Here is a 24,445-nt window from a genome sequence, read left to right as displayed (position 1 = left end):
CCTTCCCCCTTTGTTTGTTTGTTTGTTTGCCTGTTTGTTTATATTTATCCCAGTTCAGTTCACTCAGCAGGGAGGGCAGGGGAGCGACATGACAGGAGACCGCTTACTCACGGCGCCGCGTCTAGCGAGGAGGCAATTTTCTCTTTGGCCTATGGTGACCTTTTTTGACTACGTCCCTTACGCCAGAGACAGTGTCCTGAATGCCTCTGTTTCACCCTGTTTAGCAGAGTGCAACCGTGCCCTTTAACTTGGTTTTTGGTGGGAGGAGAAGCTACGGCAGACGTTTGAGAAGGGCACAAGGACGAGGGGTAGGAACTCCCTTCAGATGCGATTTTGATAACTAGTCGAGTGTGTCCAACTGTAGAAAATCACCGAGTGACAATCTGTCTACCTGACAGTGGCCACAATGCGCTACAAGGTTTGTGAATGGCTCTACAGATCAGAATAAAGCAAGCCCAGATAAAGTATCTTTTGTTGGTGTGGGCTTGGTTTGCTCTGGCCAGCTAGGTATGGGGACCTCTTTGATCCTCGTGCCTAGCCCAAGTGCAAAACGAAGCACCAACTGAAAAGCTGGAATAAAGCTGTTCAGTTAGATAATTAGTATAGACGTTTCCAAAAAGTAAGTCTTTATCAAAATTTACTCTTAAAGGACAGCTTGATTTTGACTGGGAACCCATGGTAACTTTAAGGACTCATCTGTTAAATGCACTGCTTCTCTTTTACGCCAGAGACAGTGTCCTGAATGCCTCTGTTTCACCCTGTTTAGCAGAGTGCAACCGTGCCCTTTAACTTGGTTTTTGGTGGGAGGAGAAGCTACGGCAGACGTTTGAGAAGGGCACAAGGACGAGGGGTAGGAACTCCCTTCAGATGCGATTTTGATAACTAGTCGAGTGTGTCCAACTGTAGAAAATCACCGAGTGACAATCTGTCTACCTGACAGTGGCCACAATGCGCTACAAGGTTTGTGAATGGCTCTACAGATCAGAATAAAGCAAGCCCAGATAAAGTATCTTTTGTTGGTGTGGGCTTGGTTTGCTCTGGCCAGCTAGGTATGGGGACCTCTTTGATCCTCGTGCCTAGCCCAAGTGCAAAACGAAGCACCAACTGAAAAGCTGGAATAAAGCTGTTCAGTTAGATAATTAGTATAGACGTTTCCAAAAAGTAAGTCTTTATCAAAATTTACTCTTAAAGGACAGCTTGATTTTGACTGGGAACCCATGGTAACTTTAAGGACTCATCTGTTAAATGCACGTGCTTCTCTTTTCTCCCTGCGTTTGCGATTATATCTTCCACGAATATTACAATTCTTGTGTGATTTGCCATCATTTAAAAATCATAATAAAATGATTGGCTGATTTATTCAAGATTTATTTCTCATTCATAAATTCATGTATTTTTCAACCAGCTCATTTTCTGAGGCACAAAAAATGCAGCTGGTATGCTCAAAAGCATCCTGCAGGTCACAAATTTTCTCTGGGTTTGTTGAATACAGGACATAATCCCAGTGAAGTTTTAGAGCAGATTTAAAGATGTACTTAAAAGTCATCCCCACAGTAAAAGAGTTGACTTGTAAGCAATACCACTGAATCAGTTTTGGTATTGATTCATTGTTACTGCCGCTATTGGCTTCTGCATGGTATGCTTGTTGTCAGCTAGACAAAAGGTTTTACTATTTTAAACTGTGGTGAATAATTTTCACATGCTTTATATATTATATATATATATATATATGAAATCCCTCCATCCTTTTTAGGTTTTTATTCATCATTATGTAGAGTTCTTAAAATAATATTTTGCTTTTAGTTCTCATACTGTTCTGAAAAAGTATGTAGAGTTCTTAAAATAATATTTTGCTTTTAGTTCTCATACTGTTTTCTGAAAAAGTCATATAAAGTGCTTATGAATAAAACAACATATTGAATTATTTTAAAGGTAAACCAGGCAACTTTTCTGACGCTGAGGGATGTGTATGAGCATAAGTGCACGCACAGACACATATTCACACATCAATATCCCTTTAATGACAGAAATGAAACAAACAGAATAGTCTTAAAATACCCTTCTGTAAATTATGTTGTGTGAACTTACTGAAATAAATATGAAAGTTTTTAAGAGCGTTGAAGTAAATGCAAAGCATTTTCAAGCATTAAATCTCCCTTTTCATATTTCTTCTTTTTGTGTGTGTGTGTCTCTTCTAAAACAGGAAGGCTATGGAGTAATAGTACTGAATCCCAATGAGAACTATATTGAAGTGGAGAAGACAAAAGCCCAAGTACAGCTGTCTTCTGATAGCTCAGATGAACCTGCAGAAAAGAGGGAAAGAAAAGATAAAATCCAGAAGGAAACAAAGAAGCGACGTGACTTCTACGAAAAGTATCGAAACCCACAAAAAGAAAAAGAAACTATGCAGATGTACATTAGAGTAAGTTTCTTTTGGTTTTCTTTGCCCTTCTTTAATGACGTATAGATATGTTTACTGTCCATATTGGCTAATAAACAGCAAGCTTTTTTAAAAACAAACACATTACCAAGATGGCATTCAAGAGTTCATACAGAGTTCCTGGCTCTTTATTCTATTGATATTTTTTGTCACTTATTGAATGTGAAGTTTTGGAAGAGTTACAAAACATTCCTTTCTAATTTGAAAGGGGAACTTCAGATAAACCCCAGAGGAACTCACCGGTGCTATCAAGAAAGAGAATGATTTAAGGAAGACTTTGTAAAAATGATTTTGTAAACAGAATTGTACATAAGAAACACTTTCTAGTGCAGCTTAGGCAACAAATTAGCTTCACATGTCATGCATGCATTTATTGTATTATACTGTCTTATACTGGAGAGGCGGTAGTTATAGCCTGATAGCTTTTTAACATATTACCTGCTGAATTAATAATGTATTGTGGAAAATACTGGTGTTCATCATGTGTGGTAGCAGATTTACCCTATAATGTATTGTTTTCATATGAGCAGCCATCCATTGTGTTTCAGCTGAACTTCTGAAGGCAGATAAAGGAGGAGAGTTATTAATATCTTAATAAATATTTAAGCTAGAATAGTTCGAGAATGGTGTAATGAGGAAACTCTGTCCCTTACTCTTTTCTTACTCAGTGAACCTTTGCACTTTGTAATGCTACCAGCATGGGATCGTTATAACAGTGCTACCCGAGGATTTCTAATTCTGCAGGGGCCACAAACAGTATTATTTGCACTTTGACATGTTCTGCTTCATATACATACTATGCATTATACATTCGAGACTGAGTCATGCAATTTCCAAAGCCTTTATTATGAAAGTTAGCATTTTCATTCAATGGTAAAACATGTCAAAAACGCCACAGTGTAGTTAAAACTGTAAAAATGTATATGCCTTCCTGGTGCGAAACAGAGAAAAATCCAGCAAAAGGGATGTTGGAATCATCTTAAATTTTAACAAGTTCCTATTAATTGTGGTTTGGCGTAACGGTGTTTGTAGGAGAAATACAGCTGTACTGGCTAGTTAAAAGGGCATGTAATCTGGGTGTGAGTTTATCACTAATACCATAAATTCTACTATGTCTTTTGAGAAATACCTGGCTACTGAGTATGGGAAACAAAAGGATGCATATACATATTCAAAGTCACCAAAAAGCTGCTTTTTCGATCCGCTGCTTTTTATGAGAGATGCCATTCTGCCCACCAGCCAGACCCTGCTTCTAAAGAGGGGCAACCAGGCTTGTCTCAAGGTCCATCAGAAGCCAGTGGACGATGTTGCTGTATTGTCCAGAAAGGTGTTCAGTCAGCATGCTGGTCCAGTGTCCCCTTGTTGAAAGTGTACCTTTTTTTGATACCTTTTTAGCAGTTCCACTTTCTCGTGGCTCTTTTGCTTGATGAGGCATGAAATTTGCCCTCAGGAGGTTTGACCCCCGAAACATAAAATGCATGACTCCATCCCATTTTCTCTTTTGCGTGGCTCCGTGCCTCAATATGAGTGTTGACATTCCCTTTATTCGAATTTCTTCAAAACAAGGAAGGAAGTAGCATAAGTTTTAGTGAAAGTGTGGGTGGTGGTCTCCTTTCCTGGGTGAATTAACTGAAATCGGGTTTTCTGATGCGGTTGGTGTTTTATTCTGAAAGAATTCTTCGGGTTTTTTCTTTAATAGGCTCTAATACAGAGTTTTTAGAAACACAATGAAAAATGTCCCTGTTCGGTGTGTGTGGCAGGGTAAATTACTGCAATTTACTTGCCTAGTGGCAGTCCAACAAAGCTGGACCGCCAATAGGGAGCCATTTACTCCGTTGGGCAGAACTGCTAAGTCTGTAAAAACTTTGTGGCTACAAGAGGAGCTGTGAACGTAGCGTGCTCTGCTCCACCTTCCTGGCCCCAGACAAGGTTGTCAGTCTGTCCAGGCACTGCACGGTGCAAACAAAATGGCGCAATGCCGTATTTGCAATGTATTTCTTGCCTCCCGTGCTTGGGTCCGTAGGATTACGGACCACGTAATTCCGATTACGGAATCGCCATTCGTTTGCACCCCGGGACTTGCTGGCAGGCTTACCTCAACCACAGGGTGCTGGGGGGTGCGGTGCTGGAGCTGGTTTGGAGTAATCTCAAAGGGCAATTTAGATACGACCTTTACTTACTGTGTAGCATAGCATACGTTTGACTTACTGGGCTCTTGAAATAAAACATATTGTCACTCCACAGAAATATTTAAGGATGGTTTATGATTCGTAATGATCTCGTCAAATAATTTTGAAAAACCTGAGTAAGCCTTACAACATCTTTGCCAAGCAGGGCAAACTGGTACAGAGAGACTAGATGAAAAATATCCTCACAAGAAGGCATCAACTGCGTCTAATGTTGAAGGAAAATTTGTTTGTGTCAAATATGCTGGAGAAATTGTTTCAGACCGTTAAGCTGTAGGAATAAATATCCCCGCTTATGTTCTCATAGGGTCATTGAGATCTGTTGTGATCTGATGAGGAAATGCCATTTGAACAAATTAAAGCTGCCTGGATGATGCTCCCACTTGTGCAGTTAGATTTTCCAAGCATTAGAAAAATGGAACTCTTCCATGGTAAATTTTTCAAGTATTTTATCTATTTTCATAGAAAAAAACAGATAGCTAGGATACTCAAGAATATGTAAAAGCAGAGTCTTAAAATACGAACTCTCAAATTGCACTGTATTTTTGTACAAAATAGTGTAAATAAAAAGGACTATGGGAATGTGTAGTGCATTAAGCATAGTGCTTGAAAGATCAAAGTACTTATTGTTTCATGCTGGAAGTTTTCTTAACTATGAAATAATGTACTTTCTGGCATACATTATAGCTTGTTAAAGGGACTGATTTGGTCTGGGCAGTAAACATCATGTCAAACATTATGGCAGAAAAACCTGCTTAATATGTTTTGTAATAAGACAGAATTTTTTGTTCTTGAAAACATCTGCCAACTGAATTCACGAGTGAAGACAGAAAATGTCATCAATTCAGTAACAATCTTATAAATTTGGTTTCTTTTTTGGCGATGCAAACCAAGGAAAAAACTTCTTGATAATCAGCATTGACTATAATACTTTATGGAATGATTAAACAAAAGCATTTTACTTTTATATAACATGCTAATGAATGCATATGAATTTTAATACTCTTACTGTTCAGATTTTAACAAGCATATTGCCAGCAGATCATTTTAAAAGCATCTGTTTTTTAATGTGTTGAATGGAGGATTGAGCCAAATAGCTAAATATGTACATACATCCTTTTAAAAAACATATTTCTATCCTTACTTATAGATACTACCATTTTTTCTTAGACCACCAGAGGCTGCTGCTGTACATATTGGCTAATGCTTCCCTCCAGAGACTTAATACCCTAGCCAACCTTCATTTATTACTGAACTAAACTGAGAATTTGTTGATCTCTAACCTTTTTCTATGGAAACAGGTCATACAGGCTTAAATGTGACATGATTATTCCCTCCATCCTCCAAGCCATCTCCCACTCCCTACAGATTTTCACACTGACAGTGTCTTCTCTATGTTAAGACACTTAGAAATGTAAATCAGTATTTATCCCCTTCTAAATAGCATTCACCACTTAAACAAGTATACTGAATGGATTCTGAAATGTTATTAAAGAAAAAAGTATAAATCGCATAATTTTATAATAATAGTAATTTGCGATAATGTTGTTGCCGCAATAGTCGAGGGGGTATCAAAGAGGCAACGAAGGAAGAAGTAGGAAGAAGTAGTACCTTTTCTCAGACCAGCTGATGGGGTCAGGTTTTCTGGGCAAAAGGGATAAACCTTTCCTAGGCCTGTATGCTAGGAATTTTGTCCTTTTTTTTCCACCGAGCTTAGCTGCTTTAATAATTCTTACTGCAAATATTATTTTTACTATAGCACAATCTATAACAGAGCTATTTATACTAGCAGCGTATCAATGAGATTAAATTAATTTTGGATGTAACATACTTTTCATAAATAATTTTTCACATTTTCTGCGAGAGATTAAATAGAAAAAGATCATGTGCAACTAATTAATTTGTTTTACTAAAAATGGATGCATCAGGATAATTTGTGCCAGTATTTAGGAGAAAGTGGTAAAAGGCAGGTTTATTAATATACGGTTAAGTACGCAGCGACTGCTGGTGGGCAGGAAATCCTGGCAAGCGTGCAAGCACAGTTGTGCCATTTCTGCTTATTGTTCGGTACGGCTGACACGAGGCATCGCCTGACTGAAGGTCACCGCAGAGTGTCCGCTTGTGCAGGGTGACCTTTCGGTGCAGCGGGTTTATTTCACGTTGGAGACGGGGCCGTTTCCCGGCGTAGCTGCGGTCCCGCCAGCTGCGCAGGTCTGGCCCCGTGGCCGTCCCTGGGCAGATGCAGGCTCCCTCTGCCTACCCTGTGACTTGGCAAGGTGCGCGCCTGCTCTCGTCCAGAGCCTGTGTGACTGCATTAGCGTGCTGCTGAGACCAAGCTAATAAGCCCTTTATTCCACCAGAAGAGACAAAATGACAAGCGCTAGGCAGACAGCTCCCGAGAGGTAAGGGACATGCTCCAGCACAGAGAAAGTCCGTGGCAGACCTGGGCATCAGGACCCAAACCTCCGAAGTCTCAGTCCAACGTTTATATTACAATACCTTTTTTTTTCCTCTCTTACAACTTCCAGAGTTACTTTACCTATACGTCTGAAATAACACATGGTTTTACTTTGTCTATATTTACCTTTCAAAGCCTGTTACTTCCTTCTGTTCCTGTGAAATCTCTTTCACTTCTAAGCAACAGCAAAATCATGCAGGCCATGGAAAACTCATGAGAACTGCTTAGAAACTACCATGGCTTTATTGTTCATGCCCCACGTTACCAGTGGGCGTTCAGAGTTAAACAAGACTGCAATTCAGGCGCTGGGACGTAAACGTGCAGTGACATTCTGGGTGCCCTGGAGAGATCTGGCCCGTGTCTTACAGGACCTGCACCGGTGGAGACCAGCTGGAAGCCAAGCAGAAGACTCTAAAGCATCTAAGATGGCACTGAGCACCTACAGTTAGGCCTCAGCATCATTCCTAAAGGGTCAGATAAGCTTTAAGTTCTTAGAGTAATTTCTGTAGAACAGGAAAAATATGTGTATGTCATACTTCATTCTATTGACACTACAACAAACAGGCATCTTACATTAAATAGCTAAAGAATGTAGAGTTTAAACTATAGTAGTATTCAATAATTCATGCACAGGCTATTTAGCTTGTGCAGTTAAATTAGGTATTTTAAAAAATCCTGAGAATGTAAAGACTTCTTATGGTATGTTTTGCGTCTACTAGTCTGGAAAAGTTATATTTGTCTTCTTTTCCTTGAGCAAGTGAGAAATCAGAGACGCAGATAATCACTGAAGGAAGATTTTGCATCTCTTCAAGAGCACCACCGGCTCTTCGTTCTGCCATACCCTCTCTTTGTTCTGCGTTTCCCAAGTATGGTTTAATCAAAGAAAAGGAATAAATCGGGGCCATCTAGCTTTGGTGTCTTTCAAACATTCATTACATGATGCCGACAAAATGAGCATTGTTAGATCCGGCTCCTAAAACGTGAGGCAAGCCGTGTGAGTTTCCAAAAGAAAGAACCAGCTTGCATCTCTCCTCCCACCACGAGCTGTGCAGTGCTCCCGTTGTGCTAAAAAAGACCGTCTCTCGCAGGTCAGATGAGTCCTCCTTCCTTTCAGATGGGATGCAGGCTTGGTAAACCTGGCCAGTTAGCAAGCTAATGGTAAAGAAAACTAGCTCAGCGGAAAGCGGACCTACTTGTTGAAGGCAAAGATGAATAAAATTATTCAAACTTCTTGTACTCGGATAGTGCCTGTCTTTGATTGTAGAGAGATTGCAGTTAAGGACTGAAAAGCCCTCCTAGGTCACCTGGTTCATCCTCCTGCCAGTACAGATTGCTCTCTGCAAGTATCCTTTATCATTTATCATACAGAATCAAAGGATAATGCCCTTTTAGCTGATATCCAAAACAAGGATAATATCCTCTAACCTACTGCACGCAGTTGCACGTTTTGTTGCTAGATTTCAGTGTGTTTGGGAAAACTGGCAGAAAAAATGTAGCAGGGGCTACATACACCTTTTTGCAAAACTTGGAGGTTCTTTACGTGTTTTTTTTTCTTGGGGACCAGTCAGCCGTAAGAGCCTTGATATAGCGAGAGATGATGAAAATTAATTTCTGAGATAAATAAATATAGTCATCTTAAGATGAATGGTGCTGTTGCAAAATAACCCTTTTCTATGGGGACGCACCACCGCACCCCACTCCTTTAGAAATATTTATGGGTTTGGGGTGGGGGGTTATGAGGACTGTACCGTGATGCATGGAGGTCAGGAAAACAGCATTTGTGGAGTACTAGGAACTGAATGTCAGCAGACAGGGAACCGGGGCACAGGATGCACAGTATGTTCAAGGATGTTGTTTTCACCTCATCTGCTACAGAAAACAAAGTGAAAATTCAAAAAAATACGGAGGTCAGGAAAACAGCATTTGTGGAGTACTAGGAACTGAATGTCAGCAGACAGGGAACCGGGGCACAGGATGCACAGTATGTTCAAGGATGTTGTTTTCACCTCATCTGCTACAGAAAACAAAGTGAAAATTCAGGAAAAAATACGAAAAAAAAAAAATCTAGCTTTTGGGATTAAGATAAATCTGGTAGTTCCTCTGTAGTCTGCTTGGCTGCCTGCAGCAGTGACAGCTGCCAAAGGGGCTAGAAGTAGTGGAGGAAATGGTGGCATGGAGGAATATGGAATAAGCTGCCCAGAAAAATGTGAGTTCCTACCCTGTAATTCATAGGTGGCTCACAATTTGAAAAATTAATTGATTACAGCCCTTTCATTCGTTACATTTTAAAATCCTAATGAGTGAAGGATTTTACTAACTAAAATTCTTACTTCTTGTGAATTTACTTACTGTGCGATGTTATTTTGAATTATTTACCTCTTGACAGCAAGGTTTATCTTTTTAGTCAACTCATTGTCATCCTTATACAGGCAAAGAAATATGCCTTATTGTGGGCTCTGAGGAGAACAGAGTCGTGACCTCCATTCTCGCTATGCCTTAGTGAACTCTCTAGCTGATCAGCACGCCCTGAGAACTACCTTTTACCAACTTCAGGGCTGTTAACTTCATTTTCATAGTGTCCAGACAGAAGTCTTTCCTAAGGTAGTCTGTTTTATGGTATCTCCAGCCATGAACTCATCTAAATTTTGAGAAATCTTCCCATTCCTCCCTCAGCTGAATCCTTGTTTTATCCTTCTCTCCCTGGCTAAAAGGGGATGCAAAACTGATCAAAAATGCTTTTTGTCTTTTGTGGCCGGTGGTGTCAGTAGCAGGTTTTCTCCCCTGAATCGGCTGCATGCTGTTCAGCTGCGCTCTTCTACACTTTGTTATCTAACAGTTGATTCTCTTTCTCTTTCTCTGTATTTTTGATCAGTACTTGGCAAGAGTGAATTTGTCGATACACAATGAGGTATATTTTCTTTATTATTAAGTAATACTTGAATTTTAGTTACTTTTCCCAATAGATGGCACTGCTTGGAGAGAAACTACTGAATAAAGTAAGACCAAGTTGCATTTAGAGTTACCAAGAGTTGCGTGTGTTGAGGAGCCTTAAGTTTTTCTGGGCTCTTAAGCAACAGTTTGGGATCTTCTAGCTTGGGACTTTTAGCAAAAGCGTGGAGTGAGAGAAGTATCACAACTATATTGAACAGGTTCTTCGGAAAGGAGGGGACGTCCCTGGGTTAGTAGCTTTTGACAGACATAATCATGCTTCTTCTATTACTGGCAAGCAGTGTGAGTAATTACGGGGATTGCACATCAGGGTCGCAGGAGCTCCAGTTGTCGTTCTGCTGTTAGATCGTATAGCAGGAGGGATCCTTAGTTCACCATCAGGATGTGATGAAACAATTTGCCATGCATCCAGCCAAGTGTCAATTTTTTAGTTCTTTAATAAAATACTGCTCCTGGTTGCTAAGCCTCTTCACCTTTGAAAAAAACAGCAAAAATATTACATCTGGTTTTGTCATGTCCTTGTTGAATTAGGGAGTGAGTGGAAGAGTTGCTCTGTCCCAAAAGACTTACTTTACAACTTGCACATTGTCTAGTATCACTTAAGTTTGGGTCAGTCGTCAGTCATTATACCTGTAATGCAGTGTGAATTACACGGGGCAGTTCCGCCTTACACACACACACAAGCGCACGTGCATGTATGTGCACACAGGCACTACCTACACTGAAGCACACAAAACCTAGACGTGTTCTTGTGTGTTCAGCGTCCTGCAGACTCTGCGGGAGGTGGGCTCTGACATAATGTGTGCAGGCAGAGGATACGTAAGACTGGAAAGATTCCTTTTTACCAAAAGCAAAGATTTAATCAGTACATCCAGTCATACAGTACAGCAAGAAATTTAAAATGTCGTTAATTCAGACAATACGCCTGGTACTTCATAAGCATCTGCAACGTGTTTGTTCTTTCGGACTGTTTTTTCCTTCCAGGATGGTTTTTCATTCCTATCTCCTATCTTTTCCACCTGCTGTATAACTGAATAATCTGATTTCATGGATCTTGCAAGTTCAGCCTATATCCTAGAAAAGTGGGCAATTGACATTATCACTTAATTGTGTCACAACCACTCTGTTCTTAACCTGGGAAAACAGAAGCCTTAATTGCATGTAGACGTTAAGAAGACAGATATTTATTTCTTTTAGGGCTCTGGTTTGCTGAGGAATTCTTTTGAAGTTAGCAAATTAAGTAATGAAGAAATTTAGCAAAGCTTAGGCTGCATAAGTAGTTTTGAAAGATTTCTAGGTTCTGCAATTAACTTTGTGGTCTTATCTTTTGATAAGTCACTGCCCTCACACATTCCACCTTGCGGTACACCTCTCTGAGCCTCTGGGTACTCCACTTTTCCTGTTGTTTGAAAAATGAACAAACACATTTGATGACAGGATAATGTTATTCATCGTGTGTCCTTTGCACTGGCTGCCAAAAAAGGGTAGGCTTATGTTTAACGGCTGTTGCTTATTTTTAAATCCCTTACCAGTGAAGACCTTGGCCGTGTATGCAATCCTCCTCGTTGAGATATGTCAAGCTTTCAGACGCTGCGTGCTGTTTAAGGCTCTGGCTGCTTTGCCTTAAGTGGGCAAATGAGTTATTGCTGTGATAGATCTTAAAATAACAGCATCTGATTTGATCATGGAGTCCACTTGTCTTAAATACCTTTCTGCTGCTGTTGGCTCTTTGTTCATTATGTTCTTTTACCGTTTCCTTTCCCCTTCTGTTTTGAACTACCTCAGCTGACTGACAGTTTGGCTGATATTTAAATGGATTTTTATCCTGATGGGCACCAGACAGTATCATCACTGGAGTGGAAGTTCAGATACTGTTGTTATTCTGTTAAAATTGTGGTAAATAACCATGACATCATTTCCTAACACTATGAAGTAACACCTATTTCTACCCAAAGATAAAGTGACCAGGCAAAATTCAGCTCTGCTAGAGTCAGCAAAGACAGACTGCAGTTGCAAAAGGTGACCACTGCCTCAGTTGTGCTGGGGGTCCACAGAGCATGCAGAAGTTGGAAAGAAAAGGTTATGTCACGGAAATATTGTAAATGATTTTGTGTCTGCAGTGGTAGTCATCTGCAGGACCTCTCTGGAGTGTGTTCTAACTCACTCTTGTCTCAAATGCATGTGGTTCAAAGTTTGGGGAACTTCCACAACATACAGTTTTACACTTCTGCGACACTGGAACTACAGAGCTTGCTCTTTTTGCTTTTGACGGAAAGTATCAGGCACTTGTGACCAGTCCTGGCTGACACTGCTTTGAGCATGATGTTGGACTAGATGACCTGCAGAGGTGCTCTCCAGCTGATGTGGTTCAATGGTTCTACCATTACTAAGTTCCACCTCATCCCTCAAAGAAGTATTTAAGTTGTGGATAGGCTTTGTGGACATTGTGAAGAGAGGAGAATTTCCCTGTCTCAGAACATTTGGTACTACTGAGGTTGTGGTTGGTCATCCACTTACAAAGAGCAGGCTCAGGTGATTGAGACCAGGAAGCCTGCCTAGCTATTAACATGGTTAATACCATGTGGTCTTGCACAAGTAGTGCTACAGAAATGTACCTTGAAAGATATAAGCCCCTCCAGACAGGCAGTGGTGTTTCTTGGTATTTTTAACACAGGCATGTTGAGCAGAACGTTGATGATTTCTTCAGAGATCAAGAAATTCCCCAAGCAAGATCATCTGCTTAAATTTGCTGAAGCACCTTAGAGCAGTACAGCAGTAGGAGGTTTTTTGCAGATGTTCTCCAGATGTTATTGGCATGCCCGTTTTTGAATAATGGGAAGGATACAAGTACTGTCCATGTCCTTCCTACTCCCTCTCCTTTGTTTTTTTCTTCAGCAAAAAGGGGTTTGCCTACATTGTTAATTTAAGTCCACAAACTTTCATTTTAAACTACAAAGCAGTTCTTGAGTTTCGGGAAGAGAAAAAATACCCTGTGACATTCAAATTGATTATTTGCCAAGTGTGTGTTTAGAGCAGAATTAAAAAGGCTGCATCTTTGTTAAAGTATTAGTGAACAGCAGTTTAATTAAGCCTGTGCACAACTGCTTCTTAGAAGATTTTGTCTACACTGTTAATTTCAAAGTGAGACCTGAATCTATATCTCAGCTGCAGGCCGGTGCATTAACTACAGGTTCCCTTGAAGCCCTTGAACAGGCCCCAAGTTTCTCTTCATCTCTTAAACCTGCGCCCATGTTCATAAAGAGTTACGTATTATTTAAGATACTCCTGTCCAGTTTTCTGTGAATGATTGGAAGAAGTCTGTTCATGCAGACACCTGCATTGCCACCTCCAAAACTAATCTGTGCTGCTTGGTGGAACGGCAGTTTTGGGTATTCTGGCGTTGTACTGGGATATCGGACACAGTGAATGGGAACGCATTTTGGGGGATTTCCAGGGCATCTGGTACCTGGCAACTATCGGTTCTTACCACTCATTGTCAGCTTTGTTACTAAACAAGATTTAAGACTTAAAATATGTTAGTATAGAAACATTTGCACTAACAGAGCTAAACTACAAAAATAGCAAAATACGTTAAACGTGGATTGTTAAACAGTGTTCAACTGTTGTTAGTCATAAGAGCTATCAGAGCTCTTCCAAAGACTCAGTTAGCCTGAAGATCTGGTTAATCAGCTTCTACAGGACATCCAGGACCAGAGACAACTTGCCCAGGCTGTTCTTGGGGTCACAGCTTTTCCGCTGCCACCATTAAGGACAGATCCTCTAGTTGCCCAGGTCCATTCTTTTGCACAATCTCTTTCTTCTCCAGTGCAGGATGGAGTCAGTCCGGCTTCTCTTTTCCTGTTTATCTGCACTTCATTCCCTGTCACCAAGCACTGGGACATTTTGTGGCAATATGGGGATGTGGTGGGTTGACTTTGGCTGGCCGTCAGGTGCCCACCCAGCCACTCTATCACTCCCCTCCTCAACTGGACAGGGGAGAGAAAATGCAACAAAAGGCTCATGGGTCGAGATAAGGACAGGGAGACCACTCAGCAATTACCATCACGGGCAAAACAGACTTGACTTGGGGAAATTAATTTCATTTAGTGCCAATTAACAACAACAGAGTAGGGTAATGAGAAATAAAACCAAATCTAAAACCACCTTCCCCCCACCCCTTCCTTCTTCCTGGGCTCAACTTTACTCCCAATTTCTCTATCTCCTCCTCCAGAGTAGCACAGGGAATGGGGGTTGCATTCTGTTCATCACACATTGTCTCTGCCGTTCCTTCCTCTTCACGCTCTTCCCCTGCTCCAGCGTGGGGTCCCTCCCACGGAACACAGTCCTCCACGAACGTCTCCAGCTTGTGTGCTTCCCACGCGCTGCGGTTCTTCACAAACTGCTCCAGCGTGGGGTCCTCCACCGGTGCAGGTGGATATCTGCTCCACCTCACAGAAGAAAGACCTGAGATATTAAGCAGGAGGACGTGCTCAATCAATAATGCTTCTATCTTTTCCTGATAAATTTTATTGGGTTTGCACCATTGTTGATGAGCGAACTGAATTTTTTTTCAGAGAGGCACTGGTATTGGGGTGGCATGGCAAAGCCCAGCAAACAGCTGAAATGGGATTTAGCATATGTCAAATAAATACAGGGAGGGTTTGTTAGGATTGTTGTCTATTTTCATCCTGATGTAATGTTTTATAGCAAACTCATAGAAACTTTGACAAGAAATGTTGGAAGAGTAGTCTGTAAGACGGACAATGTATATGCATCATGATACAGAGAAGCTTCACAAAAGGAAATTAAAGGGTAGAATTATTTTTAAGTACAGCACAATAAGGTCCAAGCCTCCAAAACTAAGTAACGGTTTGAATGAGTGCAGGTTGCAGATGTTGAATCCACTTAAGCCTTGTTTTAAAACACATCAAACAAATGGTGTTGGCTCATAAAGGATTAAAATGGCATCAGGGACCATTTTTAACAGTAACAAAAGCTACATCCCTGTGGTTTTTGGAGGGTTTATTCTTCTTATCCCACCCACCAGCATAGACATCATAGGTTACATATTCTATAGAAGATAGATATTATTCTCAAGATCTTCCGTTATCTCTCAGATTTCTGTTCTGTTATTGTTCGGTCTATAATCTCAGTAAGACCCCCAATGTTTGGCCTGTGCTGCCTGAGTTAGAAGATTGCTCCCAATTTTCCAGTTAGGTCAACCAAAAAAATTAAGATATGACAGAGGGTCAGTGGAAGAAATTCATATCAAAACAACTGCTCACCATGTCATTATGACAACCTGCTGTAACAAATGTGCTTCTGTTTTAACTTATGACAATTAATTGCTAAAAGTAATTTAATCTGACAGTGGCAAGATGTTGAAAGACTCGTGAAGATGTCATAAAAACGACCTTTCTGCCCATGTGCAACCAAAAGCCATTTTTAACAAGAAGCCTCAAAAACAGTACAACTTCTTTTGTACTTTGTTAATTAGTTATTGATTTGAAACAATGCTCTGCCAAATATTGTCAGATTAGCTAGACGCCAGCAAGGTCACGGTGTGACAGTCTAGTCCTGATAATCTTATGGTATATAAGAAATCTTTTTTCTCTGAACCTTTTGTTCCGATATCCTGAGAATTACATTTCCTGGCTTTAGCATTTGTGCTAATTTAAAATACAGCCAAGCTGTCTGTTATGTAGTTGGATGTTTTGAGTTGTTAAAAAATGACAGTGCGTTAGAAGAAAATTGCTAGTGATCTAATGTCTAATGATCTTCGGCGGCGGCGATGCACCGCTGCTGCAACGCCAACGCCCTCACTAATCTGAGCGGAAAAGAGCCTGCGCGAGGGAGTCGCAGGGTTCAAGCCAGAGGTAAAACGAGCAAGTCCTGAGGTTGTTTAGCGACTCATCAGGATTAAAGATCATTTCCTAGCTGACATTATTGCAAAACAAAAATAACGGAGGTGGGTCTGGACGGGAAAACTGAGAATTAAGACTTGAATGGCTCAACATTCAACTTTCAAGATTACTGAAACGAGAACCAACAGAAAACACAAATCTGAATTTCAGATTGTGTTTGTCATCTGTTTAGATAATTATTTTATAAGCTATTGGCAGTTACTTCAAATACAATTAATTGTAGTACGCTACATATTAAGGCACTTCAGCAAATCTTTATAACTGTACATTAAATAAATAATATATCAGTTTACTTAAAGCACTGAGCACTTTGCACTCTTTATTAGGAGAAATCAAATAGCTTTGAGCCTGTTAAATCTTTCTTTCACTTAAATAACTGCTCTTGAGTGTATGTAATAAAGAGAGACAGAGACGTCAAGAAGAAAAATACAGGGCGAAGCCATTCTATTTAGTTTAACTTGTGTAAGAGATATAAACTCTGCAACAGAGACTTTACAGCTGAGCTTTGTTCTGAAACCGTAGCTGTTAATGAAAATACTAAGTTGTTGTTTTACTTAAATGTGTTGAAGTTTGTTAGATTCATTGTTTCCTGTGGTGGGGAAATCTGCATTTTTCTTGGCCAAAATGCTATTTTTCTTGCAATAGCATGGTTAAAAAAAAGGTCTGTTTCTCATTACAACATATAAACAGATTGAAAGAACTGGAAAGTAAAATAGTCTTTAAGTAGTTTAGGAAACAGAAAAATAACACTTCTGCATTGGGAGTTTTTGAACGTTTCAGATGCATTCGTTTCAAAAGAAATTGTTTTTAGTGTTTAGAAAAATGCATGTAATCGTTTAAACAACTGGCATGATCTCTCTTTGTGTCTTGCGAAGATAATTCTTTCTGTAAAAGTATTGTATTCATTTTTATTTACTTGTCCCCACAATTAATCTATTAATTGCCAGAAACATGGCTGGTAGGGAGGACAGCTGCGAAGATACAACCTGATGGTTTGTTTTAGAAATGCTCTTTTGTTCCCATAATTCAATCACACAAAAGGCCGTCTTTGGTGATGTTCGTTACGTTAGGCAGAAATATGTTGTAGGCAAAATCTCGATCCCTGAGATTAAGCAGTTTGGAAAGAAAAACGTTTGAGGAGACATAAAAAAGATGCATGTAGAATGTAGGGATACGTAGCAGTAGTATTGTACTGAAGTGCAACTGCCCCAGCCTTTGGGTATTCTTACCAATTGGAGTCTCTTTGGCCAAACTGCTTTACTAGTTATTTAAATTAGAGTATGTAAGTCCACCCACAGAGGTTGGCAGATAGCGTGCTTGGAGCATCATGGCACAGGGATTTTCATGTGAACCGCACAGGTATTTGTCAATAGCCACGGTACGACTGTGCAGAGAGGACTGGTCTGAGGAATTGTTATTACACCTCCGGTCTGACGAGTTTCCCCATGCAGGATTTCCAAGCTGTTTGCCAGAAGACGCTGCTTCAAATTCGGGCTTCCTTCACCTGGAACCCTGCAAGTTATATGGAAAGGGGAAAAAAAAATCAAAAAAGCAAAAATCCAAAAGTCTGTCAGAGAGCTAAAAGGGAAATCAGTTATTTTTTTTCTAAAGTAAAACTTCCTTTGATTCATTTCCCTCCTTCCTCCTATTCTCTTCTCCTGCATCTCTTTCCTCTCCGTGAGTCAGCAATGTTCTTGTCCCCAGACTAAAAAAGACAAATGTCATATTTGTGTTTATTTACGTTCTTGTCTTAATGATAAAATAATTCTCTTAGGTGACTCCTGCCGCGTCTGTCAATTTGGAAACAATTTAAATAAAAAGGACACTGCAGATATTCAGGGGCAAGACCTGGTTTGAAGGAAGGCTTTTAACTATTTCCTCTCCAGCTCGATATGAAGCAACTGGCCACTAAAAAAAACCCAACCACTCCTCACTTAAAATACCAACCCCAAGCTTTTGCTGGAGGTGATAATTAAGAGCCACTGAGAAACGATTTTGTCTAAATTTTTCTTCTTGTCGGTCTTCTTTCCTGCACTTTACCAGAAGACGGTTGGGTGGTGATGACAGGACATGCCAGACTCCAGCAGAAGTAATAACGGGAAAATCCAGACAGGAACAACAGCCTGACAAAGTTGTCTTACCCTGGCTGACAAGCAGATACTTTAACCAGGGAGATGATGCTGTAATAACTTTTGAGACTTAATTAATTTAGCCTGAGATCTGGGTTTTACTTTATAAACAGCAAACCCCTTCACATTGCAAAGTGCCTTGAATTTCCTAATAAAAAGCTGAAGAAATAGGGAGGGCATTTGAACACAGCAACCTCGCAGCAGAAAATATTCACCGTGCAAAAGGGCTGAGACTTTGCTGCGTGGAGTCATTGCAGATTGAACAACGCGGGTAACATTTGCTGCTTGCTTTCTTTATTTTTGCACGGATCTGCAGCCAAACTCACCATTCTCAACTTTCAGTTCAAATACAAATCTAAGAAATTTCACCTGCAACGCGAGCCTTTTAAAAACACTCATATATTCTTGTAACATCTGCGAGGTCCTGACGTGGCGGTGCTCTGAGGACCTCCTGTGAAGACCTACGTTTGCCAACACCGAAATACAGTATGAGGTCAGCAGTGCATTAATGCAGCTGTGACCACTGGCACCTCTGTGAAGAATAGCTGTGGGCGCTGACGACTTCCCTCCGTGGTTTCAGGCCATTGTTTGCCTGAAATATTTTTGAATATTGTTTGAAATATTATAAATGAGGGTTTGGAGGCAGGTCCCGTGGCCGAGGGGGTGGAAAGAGGGTTTTGATTTCCAGGGTCAGCTTGTCCCTCACCAAGCAGAGGTGGTTGGAGCACTTTGGAGACAGGAGGAGAGAGTGGTTTGGGTTTTTTTTTTTTAAATTCAGAAGTAGCTCTAGGTTATTGGTTGGGAACTGTATTACTTGAGGGCTTACCTGGGAAAACTCTTCTATGGTTTGGAGTTGCGTCGTTTTTTCTCTTGTGTGCAATAAAGCTGGATATAAAGGCGAAAAGTAACTCCCTCCTGCTGCCCCAGGGGAGGTTAGGATCCGAGCGCCCTTCATTCCCACATATACATAGCATAGCTCTGAATTTTATTTCCTGACTGCCATCACGAGGGAAAGCCCAGCTCGTGTCTGAAGTGGGAAAAGTGGGACAGGATCCGAAGCCGTCTTGGATGGTAATTGCGGTGGGAGCTGGGGAGAACAGGGGCCCCGGGGAGGAGCCAAAATACAAAATGTAAAAAACCTGGCTAGACTGTGTCAGTCCTGCATTAGCTAAAACTTGCCATTTTAAACCTAATCTCAGTGGTCATGCCATAGCAAAGCGTGGGTATCACCGCCTGCTCCCAAGCCAGCCCTTCATCCCTTTTGCACTGATGGTGACAGTTTAAACATTGTCTCAGTCTGCCAAATGCATTTTTGTTTTACATCTTTTATTTGACTACCAGATATGCCAAATATTGCACATTTCATGTAATACTTACTCGTTTAGCAGGTCTGTCGAGATTGCCTGCCTTCCTGATAAATTGTCATGAGTCTGGGAGGTGGGACTACTCTCTAACTTAATACGATGTGCATTTAACTGCGATACGTAAGACTTCTGGTCTCCCTTTCGGCTGCTGACTGTATACACACAACATCTTTGTTACTAGGGCTTCATAAGCAATATTGGGAACACTTCCATCACTGGCCCACTTCACAAATAAAATAGACACAAGAAATGACACAGAATCACCTCAAATAGATCTGGGAATAGGACTGAGATCCGTAATGTGAAAAATGCAACCTTAAGTCGCTTTGCCGTATTGCTTTCTGAAGGCATGTGCCAAATTGTGAGCTTGGCTATGCTATTTATATCTGCAACTCCACGAATGACCAGACTTAGCTATTGTGATACCTGGTCTCCCCTTCTGCCTCAAAAGCAGCTGCTACCTACTGCCAGAGTATATATCTTGCCCCCATCTCAGAAAGTGCCCTTAAAAAGATAATATAGTCTTTTTATTTCCCCAATTATTCCTGCGAGATAAGTGTAAGAGGCTGGTGGTTTTACATCCAAAGGCGCTTGGTTTAATCCCTGCTAAGGTCATAAGTAAGGAAAAATTCAATGTGACTTTCTGAATGCATATGAACACAGTTGCTGAATAAAATAACATCACTCACCAATAATGCATTTACATTATTTTAGTGTTGAACCTTTGCAGATTCAACGCTCTGTGTTTCCATAGAGCTACACCAGACGTTGGTGACCATGAACCCGCTGTGCCACCTACACAGCTGATCAAATCCTGCTGGGTTTTGTTGTTTTAATGCAGCACAGTATGCAAAGAAAATCCATACAGAACCCATAGAAGAAGGGAGGAAAGAAGCGTGTCCTCCATTCAGACTTTCAAGGCCAAAGCATCTATGCTTCAAAGCGTCTATGATTTTATCTCTTCCCCTCTTGTTTTCTCTCAAGTTGTCTCTTTCTCACTCAACTCAGGATGCAGCAACTGAAATAACTCCCTTGACCCACTGCTCAGTCTTCATCGTCCTTGCTTCCCAGTGCTCCTGGCAGGACCTGCTAAACTGCATTTCAGATGCATGTTGTCAGATCTAAGATTTGTTACAAATTTGCCTCCACCGTCACTTTTGCTCCTGTGTCTTCTCCCCCAGTCACGGCTGCTTTGCCGCTGAGATGGTCTTGATGTTGTTACCTTCATCTGCTCTCTTCTGCAGCCTCCTTTTGTCTTGTTTCATACAACTGGACTCGCCCCAGTGCAGAAGGCAGTCCATCACCATCCTTCCTGAAAATCCAGTTGTTTGAGAGTTCTGCAAGAGCCAACCCATCTTCGTATATGTGTATCTCCATATAGGTACCATACAGACTAGTGTTACCCATTTCAGTAAGTAAAGCAGAAATACAATTCCTACTGTTAGTAAAATGTCCTGCTGCCTCCTGGGATCACCTCTTGGGCTGGAGTCAGAAACATTTCAGAAATATCTGTGCAAGAGTTCTCTCAACTCTGTGATTAAAACGGTAAAAAAGATTTTCAGGTAGATGGGATGCTTCCTAATACACTGGAATTTCTCCATTAAAGATCAAATCTTGTTGAATGGCCCGAGCTAGACACTTTAAAGTCTTGTCTTCAGGTACTCATGCTGCAGAAAAATATCAATACGAGATCTTTGCTTCCACTTTTTTCCTGGTTTTCGTTTCTATCCTTTCCTTACTTTCCTCGTCTTCTCTGGTTGTAATACCATAGCTGCTGTCTTTGGGGGAAAAAAAATCACATGCTGGCTGTTTTTTTGGCTTCTGTTCCAGCTTTCTTGCCTTCAAAGCCTCTTAGGCCTTGTCCTGCACTGAGGTTTTGGAGCTGCTCTGGTGATAAAAAACCATCATACGGTTTCATTATGTTCCACCGTAATGAAACAGTTTTTGTCTCATGTGAGGCAAATATTTGCAAAAGGAGTGAGGAAGATGCAGCAGGTGATGAGCATCATTTAGTACTCGTAAGGGTGCTGTTGGGGGAGGAAGAAGAGAGGGCAGCTTTTGGAAAAGGGTCATGCCAGAACAGGAGGTGTGTAGTAGAAGGGGCAAAAGAGACTTGATATCACCTTTTTTTTTAACTTGAGGGTTGCGAAAGGAGGGGCCGTGTATAAAGGGCCGTGAAGTGTAAATGCAAGCACAGAGGAGAAGGGAGTGCGGCGATGGGAGGATGTGAGGAGGACACCAGAGCCATGAGGGGCAAGACGGGGTATTCCCGGTGGTGGCAAACCCCAAGCGCCCATCTCTGGGCTGTTGGGTTCTTCAAAGGACTGAAGAGGTGTTTTTAACTCCGCTGGTATTACAGCCAGTGGCAGAGTTCCTCCTGACTTACGGGGTGCCTAATTAGACCAGAGCTTCACAAATCCTGCCATGGCAGGAGCATGGATTAAAATCTTCCCCATTCATTTATCTTCAACATTCGCCACCCATGCCTTCTGGTTTGTATATACACTTACATACATATACATACATACATATATTAACTTGCTTTTGCAAGTGTTGCTTTCTAGAAAGTTTCCAGTGAAATCTATTTAATTTTTACTGGGTCCATTACCTAGGAGTGCTGCAAAATGTGATGCTGGCATGAGTCAGGTTATGATAATCCAGAACTGCATACCAGCAGGGAACAAACTCTATCCCTTCGCTGTTCATTTCAAACCTTGAAACATACGATTTTCTTTCAATAGTGCAGAGTTTTCTGTACAGAAAAATGTATCTACTATTGGACAGAAGATAGCAGTGTTAGCCAGTGGCCACTGAAAACACTATTTCATCCTGGATTGTTTCGGTGACAGACTGCTACTTCTAGGTTATACTTTTCTATTGTTATGTTATATATTAATTTAATGATTTTTCGGAAGGGTTGGGGGAATTGCAGAAGTTTGCCTGCCCCAAGGCTCACTGAGGCAACGGGACGAGCTGTACCCAGCTGCAAAGGTCCTGCTGGTGCGAAAGGATCTAACATCTCCAGGGAAGGGCTGGAGACAGGAGACCTGAGCCTTCATCTCTCTGCCTCCCAGCCAGTGTGCAGTTCTGTTCTCCCGTATTTAACACATGTACCATACTTGTTTACAGTAGCTCATCAAGCTAGAAGGAGAAATTGTTTTGCTGTGATAAGTGGTAATTATAGAAACCACCTTCAAGTAAATTGTTGAAAAGCTATTCAGTTGTATGGCGTATTTCCCTATTTGTAGGCATTTCACTTTTCACTTGTCGCAAAAAAAATGTGATTCCAACTCCTTGATTTAAAAAAAACAAAGCGAAAGGAGAGAGCTGTCACCGGAGCTGAAAACTAATTTGATTTTCTTGATTTGATTTTTTTTGAGTTTCGATGAATTAGAAGTTTGAGATAGGATGTGAGCTGCTCTGCCCCAGTAAAGTCTGCAGTAGTTCAAGGCCTCCAGCTCTTGCCCCATCTGTAACTTTCCAGCAACAGGTTACTTTTTTTTAAAAAAAAAAAAGTAAAATTTGGCATTGAAACAGGAAATATGTGAACCTGTCACAGTAAGCAGTCTCAAAGGGCAAGCTGCTTTGCAGGAGCTAATTAACCTTAGGAAATAATTACACAAATATGCAAATGTTGTTTAGATAATTCCATGTGTTATCAACTCAGGTAGTCCATCATAACTGCAGACCTTGCAATGTCTAGGTGTTAGAATCTGGCATAGTTGATAAGGCTTCGGTTGCTGCATCACTTCAGCTTGGTATTTAACAATGAATGACTGTGATATTACATTAGTAAATTCAACCTGTTTTTTGAATGCAACAGAACGTAACACCGTATTCACTGTGTGCACACTGCTTATCTGCGTATTCCTAATGGCTCCAGCCATTAAAATGTTATATACCTCTCCACTCCTAACGCTAGCAATATTGGAAAAAATGACAGACCGAAATCTGTGGTCTTTTACTCTGCTTTTTTGCACAATGGATGGCCCAAGAATTTACCCACAATCATTTTGGGTTTTCAGGGACTTAAAAACAATTACAGAGAGAATTTTAAATCTGCAAGCTGGTTTTCTCAAAGCAAAACCTCTTATTAAAACAAGATGAGGCGCAGCATTTTATACAAGCATGTTTCTGTTAGCATAGACCCCAAGACAACGTAGTCATGGGCTGCCATTCTTGGTGTGAGGTCCCCCCAAAACCAAGCCCAGCTGGTCTAGGCTGGAGCAGACCAGGACATCCCTAACCCATGCCAAGAGTTGAGTCGAGGCCGAGCAGATCGGCGACCGGCAATCTCTTCCCTACCGCAAGCTGCTGCTTCAAGCAGCTGTAGGAGAGGTTCTGGCCCTGGGATATTAAATGGCTTCACATATATGAGGAACATGAATTTATTAATCATTGACATATTATTTTCATAGACTGTACTATTAAACTAGTTGATTAAACTTTTGATATTAAAATGAAAAGCTCCATATTGACCGTTTATGATCATTTTTTGAGCAATATCTATTTTGGTTTTAAAAGTGAAGCATTTTTTATACACAGTTAAGAGATAGTGTTTAAAAAATACTGAAAAAAAAAAGTCTTTTATCACTGGCAAAAGGAATCTGTTCTTAAACCAGTATTTATGAATACTCATCTCTTCCACATGAAATAAAATTTCATTCTATTTGCAAATGCTTGATGATCATTTCTCATTCAAAAGGAATGTGGCAAGAGCATCTTTTTGATTAGCCCCATGCTGCTGTCATTAACTGAATCAGAACCTAATACCTGGCTACTTATATTCTATATTACTTTTATGGATGCCCCTTTTATAGCAGGTTCCAGAAATGTGTGCTTCCTCTAGCATTCAGGAAAAGGAATAAATATAACATCAGCAATCTAAAATACCTCGGCAATACTTGTGTTAAATTATTTTAGCCACCTTTATCTCCAAGGCAATCTTCAGTGGGATTTGCTGCGTGCAGGTATGACAGGTGTTCAATATCTGAT

At 40.8% G+C, this 24,445-nt stretch overlaps 1 protein-coding gene across 1 annotated transcript in view; it reads left to right on the top strand.

Annotated features, from left to right (window-relative positions):
• FAM172A (family with sequence similarity 172 member A) overlaps positions 1–24,445 on the top strand; it is a 257,761-nt gene that overhangs the window by 115,577 nt on the left and 117,739 nt on the right. Inside the window, exon 6 of the mRNA XM_009288276.1 lies at positions 2,204–2,422. Within this exon, the coding sequence (XP_009286551.1) occupies positions 2,204–2,422 (219 nt within the window). The remainder of the gene's footprint in view (positions 1–2,203; positions 2,423–24,445) is intronic.

This window comes from Aptenodytes forsteri, unplaced genomic scaffold, assembly GCF_000699145.1.
Source record: "Aptenodytes forsteri isolate BGI_AS27 unplaced genomic scaffold, ASM69914v1 Scaffold41, whole genome shotgun sequence".
Lineage (NCBI taxonomy): Eukaryota > Metazoa > Chordata > Aves > Sphenisciformes > Spheniscidae > Aptenodytes > Aptenodytes forsteri.
This window is presented reverse-complemented; position numbering and strand designations above follow the sequence as displayed.